General features: G+C 54.3%; 1 protein-coding gene across 1 annotated transcript in view; it reads left to right on the top strand.

The window, feature by feature from the left end:
• The window catches only part of SSRP1 (structure specific recognition protein 1), a 21,580-nt gene that overhangs the window by 5,112 nt on the left and 8,353 nt on the right, over positions 1–8,115 (top strand). The window contains exons 2-12 of the mRNA XM_019514507.1: positions 122–324; positions 1,411–1,596; positions 2,375–2,480; positions 2,779–2,969; positions 3,067–3,297; positions 3,726–3,829; positions 4,560–4,688; positions 6,080–6,301; positions 6,662–6,734; positions 7,379–7,517; positions 7,832–7,877. Of these exons, the coding sequence (XP_019370052.1) occupies positions 271–324; positions 1,411–1,596; positions 2,375–2,480; positions 2,779–2,969; positions 3,067–3,297; positions 3,726–3,829; positions 4,560–4,688; positions 6,080–6,301; positions 6,662–6,734; positions 7,379–7,517; positions 7,832–7,877 (1,481 nt within the window). The 5' untranslated portion in view covers positions 122–270. The remainder of the gene's footprint in view (positions 1–121; positions 325–1,410; positions 1,597–2,374; positions 2,481–2,778; positions 2,970–3,066; positions 3,298–3,725; positions 3,830–4,559; positions 4,689–6,079; positions 6,302–6,661; positions 6,735–7,378; positions 7,518–7,831; positions 7,878–8,115) is intronic.

The raw sequence follows: 8,115 nt of genomic DNA, 5'->3' as shown, positions 1-8,115 counted from the left end.
AGCGGGTGGAGCGGGGATTGCCTTCCGCGTGCCGCGCACCCCGGGTGGGGGCGGGGCCCGCTGTGCTCCCTTGCCCCCCCGCGGGGCCGCCCCGGGCTCATCCCTACTTTCTCGCCGCCAGGTGCCTCCGGCTCGGCCGACGACCGGTGTTCGCCGGCTGCAGCGGGGCGCTAACCGCCCTGGGCGTCCTCCCCACCGGGTCCCGCCGCCCGAGGCGCCCCAGGCGCTGCCCTGCCAGCCGGGCGCGGGCCGGAGGGGACAGGAGCCGCCATGGCCGACACGCTGGAGTTCAACGAGATCTACCAGGAGGTGAAGGGGTCCATGGTGAGCGTGGCAGGGGGCGGGGGACCCCGGGGCTCCCCCAGGCCGAGCTGGACAGCTGCAGGGCGCAATGGAGGGGGGTACCACATGGCACCTGGTGCAGGGGCCTGGGGCGTATGGCCCAGCTTCCTGCCTGCCTTCCTTTTACTGTGTGCTTAAGGCTCAGGAGGTTTGCCCTGTGTCAGGCCCTTAAATTGAAGATCCTCTCCCCGTTTATCTGGAGGGAGGTAGCATCCTGGAGTCCATGCTGACACCAGTGATCGGGGCTGGGGTTGGGGCTGGCTTACTTTCAGAGGAGGCACAATGTGATTGGACCCTGTTTGGTTTAGCATCTGTGGGGTAATAAAGGGGCTTTGAGGCTGTCCAGGGGATTGGGGCCTTAGTCCCAGAAACCTGCCTGCGTTCCCAACCGGGATTTTATCTGGGGAAGGGAGGACTCATAACTTCCTGCCCTAAGCTTCTGAGTTGGGTTGTGGGGGTTGTGTGAGGCGTCCATGACTTGGGTGATTTGCAGCATGAGATCTGGTTTGCATGAGAAACTTAAGATTGAGGTGTGTCCATTTGTTGGTTGACCACATATGTGTGCAGGGATTTAAGCTTCATAAACTAACTTATCTCAGTCCTGGGACATCTGAATGTGTGGCCGCAGTTCCCGCAAATGTTCCCAACTGACTCACGTGCCTGTGAAATACAGCTGAGCAGGGTTCTTGTCTCAAATGGTCAGTTGTTTTTTAAGCCAAAATGGTGTGAATGCAGGGCACACAGTGTCAGTTTGGTTGGTTGTGTCCCAAACCATGGAGCTCCTGTGGGAGTCATTGTTGGAGGATGAGGAATGGTTGATTCTTGCCCAGGGAGTGGGGGTTGCTGGTATGTTATATCTGACCTGCAAGATGCACACAGTCTTATTTTCAAAAGAAGCGGTAGTGAGGCCTCCTTGGCTCAAATGTAGGAGGATGGTTGGCTTCTACAAGTGATTCAGGGAGTGCTCTCTGGCTCTGTCCACTTCGTTCATATCTTGCACATGGGCCACGGCCTGTGTGGGGGAGGTTCTGGCTCCTGCCCCCCAACCTCTGTGTTTCTTCCTGCCAGAATGATGGGCGGTTGCGCCTGAGTCGCCAAGGTGTGATCTTCAAGAACAGTAAGACAGGCAAAGTGGACAACATCCAGGCTTCAGAGCTGGCAGAGGGTGTCTGGCGCCGTGTAGCGCTGGGCCATGGTCTCAAACTGCTTACCAAAAATGGCCACGTCTACAAGTATGATGGTTTCAGGGAATCGGTGAGTCCTTCTTGTGATAGTGACCAGGGTCAGAGGTGGCAGCTGGTGTCCTAGTGTGGGAGACCTCTTGTCTTCTCAAGAGGATGAGCTAATGGTCTCTTAGCTTCTTGCTGGATGCTAGGCGTGTAGCTCCAGTGCAGCTCATGCTCTCATGAGTGTTGCATCTTGTTGGGTTCTAGTCATGCACCCCCTCCTACCGTCTGTGCATCCTTTTCCTGGACCATACAGTTTGTTGTGACCGTTGGCTCTCAGCTTTTCTGTGTTAGCTGCCAGTGCTTTCTGAGCCTGTTTCTCTCCCCTATGAACTGTCCAGCAAAGACTCAGGACTGGTAACATCTCCTCCCTGTTGTCCCTTCAATATAATACCCCACAGGTGGGCAATTATTTCGGGCGAAGGGCCACTTACTGAGTTTTGGCAAGCCATTGAGGGCCGCATGACAGGCAGCCAGGGGCAGATAAATATTAATTTTCTGAATTTTTTTATGGGCTCCGGGGGCCGGATAGAATGGCAGGCTGCATTTTGCCCACCTCTGGTCTACCCTGTGCTTCTCGGTAAGCACTACAAATTACAACCAGGCTACCTCCTGGATGAGTATTCCTGCTGGAGTCTCCTTCAGCTGCTCTGTCATCACGCCAGGGGCATTGCTGGGGTACTAACATTAGTCTGTCCTCTTGGAGAGGAAGGAAGTCTAGAGCTTTGATATGAGTTGGGGTAAGGGATATGGCTCAAGCCAGAGGTTCATAATCACTTTTCATCTATGTTTTCTCTCCCACTTAGGAGTTTGACAAACTCTCAGATTTCTTTAAATCCCACTATCGCCTGGAACTGGCAGAGAAGGACCTATGTGTAAAAGGGTGGAACTGGGGAACTGTACGGTTTGGAGGTGAGCTGGGGAGAAGTTGGATGGGAGGGAGTAGAATTGGGGCACGTCTGTGGTGCTGCAGTGAAACTATTTTGGTCCTACCTGCAAATGATGCATGCTGGCAAGAGTGAAGCTGAGAGAGAGGAACCTGTTGTTCTGCCCTTTTGTGCAGAGGCATTTTGCTTTTGGCCATGGTTGAACAGAAAAGATCAATGAAAGGTTGAACCTGCTCATGCGAGGACGCTGGCTGGGATCCCCCACCGTGTGGGGCAGTCTGGTGACTCCTGCCAATCTGTTTGGTTTCCGCTGCTCTGTGCAGGCCAGCTTCTCTCCTTTGACATTGGGGAGCAGCCAGTGTTTGAGATCCCTCTCAGCAACGTGTCACAGTGCACAACGGGCAAGAATGAAGTGACGTTGGAGTTCCATCAAAATGATGATGCTGAGGTGTCCCTCATGGAGGTGCGCTTCTACGTCCCTCCCACACAGGAGGATGGCGTGGACCCTGTGGAGGTACGTGCAGGCCAGGAGGGCTGGCAGGCAGGGCAGGGGTTGAGGGGAAGCCTCCGCTAACCCCACTTCCTTTCCTCCTTTCCCTTGTATGTGATAGGCATTTGCCCAGAACGTGCTGTCCAAGGCAGATGTCATCCAAGCAACTGGGGACGCCATCTGCATATTCCGGGAGTTGCAGTGCCTGACGCCACGTGGTCGCTATGATATCCGCATTTACCCCACTTTTCTGCATCTGCATGGCAAGACCTTTGACTATAAGATTCCCTACACCACTGTGCTGAGGCTCTTCTTACTGCCCCATAAGGACCAGCGGCAGATGTTTTTTGTGGTGAGCAGCTCTCCTTTCCCAGAGTGCAGACAGCTCATCCCCTGGTCTCTAAACTTTGAACTATCTTCAAAGACCCAGTAAATCTTCCTTGTGTCAGGATATGGGGTGTGATAGGGGTGGAGAGCCTGGTGAAGAGGGAGGAGCCCTCGTGTTGTTGTGGAAATAGGGGTTTGGCGCAGCATAGTGGGGAATGGAATTTTGAGCTTTGCTCTTCCAGAAGACTCTGGCTCCAGTCTGACCACAGAGCAAAAAGGATGCCGGTCAGCTCAAGAGAGTTGTGAGAAGGACATGGGGCCTTTCCCCTTCTGCGGGTACTGGTTTTCAGTCTGGCCCAAAGTCGGGAGGGACTGACTGGGCTCTGGGTTGGGGGTAGAATAGGAGGACTGTGGACATCCCTCACCTTATCCTGTACTTGGCTGCTTCTCCAGATCAGCTTGGACCCTCCAATAAAGCAGGGCCAGACGCGCTACCACTTCCTGATCCTGCTGTTCTCCAAGGATGAGGACATCTCTCTGACTCTTAACATGAATGAGTGAGCATCCTTCCCCCACACTTTGCAGCCCTGCCTAGTGCCCCAGCCAGAGTCTGTCTGCTCCTGCTGCTTTTACCTTGTTTATGGCAGGAAGCTTCAGTCTTTCATCAGTCTTATAGGACCCTGACTGCTTGGTCCAAGAGCCTAGCGATCCTCACCCATATGGCTCTGATTCACAGACTCTTTTGGAGCTGTTTGGGGGGTGGCCTTTTGATGTGTGGAGGCTAGAAGAAAGGTGTGGACACCCCTTTTCCCCCCTTTACTTTGGTGTAATATACTATAATCCTGTGTGGGAATCCTATTCTGGGAAAACCTCAGTAAAATATATTGGTGTAGATGTCTTGTGTCCTCGGGTATCCCAGCGTAGCAGTTGGTTCAATGCAAACTGGCTGTGGCATCCTTCCCTGACACCTTGTGGTGAGGCACTGTAATAGTGCTTACTGCAGCATCTGTCCAGAGATCACTTATAGTCTGTGGTCTGGACACTAGTGGCATTTTATATTGGTGTTAACCGGCCATATGTCCAGGCCATCATTCTGTTGGTGTTCTGGGAGCAGATGTGGTTGTCTTATTTCCCCTAGCCTTCTCACTGGTCCTGCTTTTATCATGTGCTGAGGCCTCTTTGTGATCTGATTTCTCTGTTGGTACAAAATCTCCTGGGCCTCTTTGGGTGTCTGTGGGTTCAGGCTTACCTCTCTTCTTACTGATGACTTTCTGTTCCCTCCCTTAGGGAGGAGGTGGAGAAGCGATTTGAGGGCCGGCTCACAAAGAATATGTCCGGTTCCCTGTACGAGATGGTCAGCCGGGTCATGAAAGCGCTAGTGAACCGCAAGATCACTGTACCTGGCAACTTCCAGGGGTGAGGCATAGTGTGTGCTGGGGAGTGGGTGTTGGACCCTGCAGCAGGAAGACCCAGTGTTATGGGGAATGGGATGTTAGGCTTTGCCTGACTCTGAGACTGACTCTGGTCTGGCCCCAGAGTACAGGGGATGCTTAGCATAGGAGGACAGGGAATGGTCTGTATAACTTCTTTCTAGGGGGTGTTGGTTTCAGTTTGTCCCAGGTCAGGTAGGACTGACTGGTTCTGAGGCAGGGGTGGGCAATTATTTCAGGCGGAGGGCTGCTTACCGATTTTTAGCAAGCTGTTGAGGGCTGCATGGGTAGCCCCGCCCCTTGATAAGTGCCCTGTGCCTGGTTGCCATCTTGGGACTGGAAATCCCGCCCCCTAAGCTCTGATCTTTGCCACCAGAAGTCCCTCCCCACGTTCCCAGAACTACTTTCAGTGGGGGGTTTTGCCATCTTGGAACCAGAAAAATACCAAATTATATTCTAAAAAGCAAACATGTACAACATCCATTAATTTGATTTCAAAAACCATTTTTGCGTTGGTTTACATGTGTTTGTGTAGTGTGCATACAAGTGATTGCACAGTAGTTTAAACTGAAATCTTACACTTGTATATTGTGGGGGGTGGGTATAGGTTTGTTGGGGGCTGTGAGCATGTGGGTGTGGATATGTAGGGGGTGGGTGGGTATGGGGTTCTTGGGGGACTGTGTAGAGGGAGGGTGGCTGGGGTTTGTGTATGGCAGTGTGAAGGTGGGGTATGCGGACAGGGCAAATCCCACGTGCACATGAACACGCACACTCTGCCCCTGCCTACGTGCAGGCACGCATCCCTGTACCACCAGGGCCCTGTGCTCCCCTGTCTGGCCATGAAGCCAGGAGTACCATGTGGTGCTGGAGCAGGGTGAGAGCAGGAAGTGGGGAAATAGGTGGGGGTGGGTGTAGCTGGGCTCCTGCCTCCTGCTGCTAGCTCTTCCTGGGTTCTACTGCCCAGTGCCTGTTGTCTTTGACAGGCAGCCAGGAGCAAATAAATATTTTCTAAATTTTTTAGGGGTCCTGTGGGCCAGATTTTTGCCCACTCTTGCTCTGAGGAGACTCAGAGCTGCCCCCTTGGGAGAGATTTCAATGGTCCATAAGCTGAGCTGCCCAAGGCAGTGGTACTAAGTTCTCTCTTCTAACATTGTGACACAGAGATGCCTGTGAGAAGGGTTTCAAATGTGATGGGGGAGGGGGAGGGCTTCTGCCTCAGTGCCAACAGCTGAGGCTGCTTATCTTGCTGTGGCTGACCATGCGAGTGTTTGGGGAGAGTGGGGATAGCCCCTGTATGACTGGACTGTGTGCAAGTGCCTGCACATGGACGCTTTATGTGTATAACCCAGCTGTGTGTCCCCTCCCTGGCCTGCACAGGCACTCAGGGGCCCAGTGCATCACCTGCTCCTACAAGGCCAGCTCAGGGCTGCTGTACCCACTGGAGCGTGGGTTCATCTATGTGCACAAGCCCCCTGTGCACATCCGCTTCGACGAGATCTCCTTTGTCAACTTTGCCCGTGGGACCACTACCACCCGCTCCTTTGACTTTGAGATTGAGACCAAGCAGGCCACACAGTACACCTTCAGCAGCATAGAACGGTGAGCTTCCCTACCCCTGTCCCAGCATCCATTCATTCTTCAGCCACCACTGCATGTGGTACATCTTCAGGAGCAGAGAGAGGTGATTGTGCCTCACCCAAATGCCAACAGCTTGCTGAGATCCTATAGGTGCACAAGCAGCCATCCTCTTCCATTCCCTCACAGCTGCCCCCTCCTCCAGCTCCCTGGGTGACTCATTACTGATGTCCCATGCCTCCTGGGATGGGCTCCTTTCCCTTGCCACAGTGCCCTCCTCCCTCAGGTAGTTGGCTGTGCCCCACATATGCTGTAGGCCTGCCAGTGGTGTGTTGGTTGGGGGAGTGTTGGGCCTGGCCTTGTGACTGCTGTTTGGTTCTGCAGGGAAGAGTATGGGAAGCTTTTTGACTTTGTCAATGCCAAGAAGCTGAACATCAAGAACCGAGGACACAAGGAGGTACTGGCAGGGTGGGGGCAGGGATGGCAGGGTTGGCCTGGCCCCCCTTTCCCACTACTGCTCTGGAATTGCTCCCCAACTGGCCAGGGGTGCATGGGGGAGGGGCTGGGCTGGGCCAGGGCTTCTTTCTTCTGCTCCAGATTTGGCCCCTATTTCATTTTCTCTTCTTTCCTTGCCCTTGTAGAAGAAAAAGGTCCGTCCGATTCCCCTCTTCTTCCTCCTCCTCCTCCTGGTGCAGGTTTCCTGTGCATGGCTGTGGTGATCCCTACTAACCCCCATAACCATGCATGAGCCATAAGAGGGAAGGGGGGGCTGTTGCTCCCTGCTTTCCCCCTTGAGTGGGCTTCACTTACCCCAGTTCACACCACTGGTGTTCCCCACACCGTCCCCAGAGCGAGGGGCACACTGGACATGTGCTGACATTCGTCTGTGGACTGCATGCCGCCTCTGCTCAGAGCGCTGGGGCCACCATGCGTGGAGTTGACTCCTAGGGTCAGGGCAGTGCCCAGGAGCATGCTGGGAGTTGTAGTTCTAGGTTTTCCGCATGCTAGGGTGGGGAGGAGAGTGTCTGTCTGCCCCTCTTTGAGGGTGGGAAGGGGGAAAGGGTGGAGAGCAGCACTCACTGCCTCCCCATGGTGCCTCAGGACATCAAGCAGAGCTACGATGAATATGCTGATTCAGATGAGGACCAGCATGATGCCTACCTGGAGAGGATGAAGGAAGAGGGCAAGATCCGTGAGGAGAATGCCAATGACAGCAGCGATGAGTCTGGGGAAGAGACAGGTGAGGGCCCTGCCTCTGGGTAGGGTGGGCAGGTGAGGCAGCAGCAGCATTGGTGCTGGCTGCTTCCTAGTGCTCCTCTCCTTGCAGCTGAGAGCTCTCGCTAGCTGAGACCTGGGAGATTCTGCCTCCTTGCCGTGGGTGGTTGGGACTATTGACTCAGTCTTAGTGGTGAGGAGTGGGGAAGTCCTGTCTTCTTTATTTGGTCCTTTCCCAGCCTCCTGAGAGCTTCCAGTGCTGGGTGACTGCTGTGTATCTCCTGCCCAGCCTGCCATGACCCCCAGCAGTTGGACTGACTTGTATGCTTTCTCTTCCAGATGAGTCATTCAACCCTGGGGAGGAGGATGATGATGTGGCAGAGGAGTGAGTAGGGGCCGGGAGGGGCCTGTTCCTATTTCTGGGTGGATGGGTAGGCATGTGTCCCTTGATACCCTCTTGGCATGGCCTAAGTGGTGCTACCAGTGCTAGCCTGGCTGTGGTGGTCGAGGGTGCTATGGCTTGGCATAGGTGCTTACCCTTCACAGTGCCCACCAGTTACAGATCCTGGCTTGGTGGGAGGGAATCTTGACAGGGGATGCTGTCAGTGCCATTTTCTCTAGGA

Source organism: Gavialis gangeticus, unplaced genomic scaffold, assembly GCF_001723915.1.
Source record: "Gavialis gangeticus isolate Ggan-Ray unplaced genomic scaffold, GavGan_comp1, whole genome shotgun sequence".
In the NCBI taxonomy this organism is placed as follows: domain Eukaryota; kingdom Metazoa; phylum Chordata; order Crocodylia; family Gavialidae; genus Gavialis; species Gavialis gangeticus.
The sequence above is the reverse complement of the archived record's forward strand: the minus strand, read 5'-3'. Positions and strand labels throughout refer to the sequence as shown.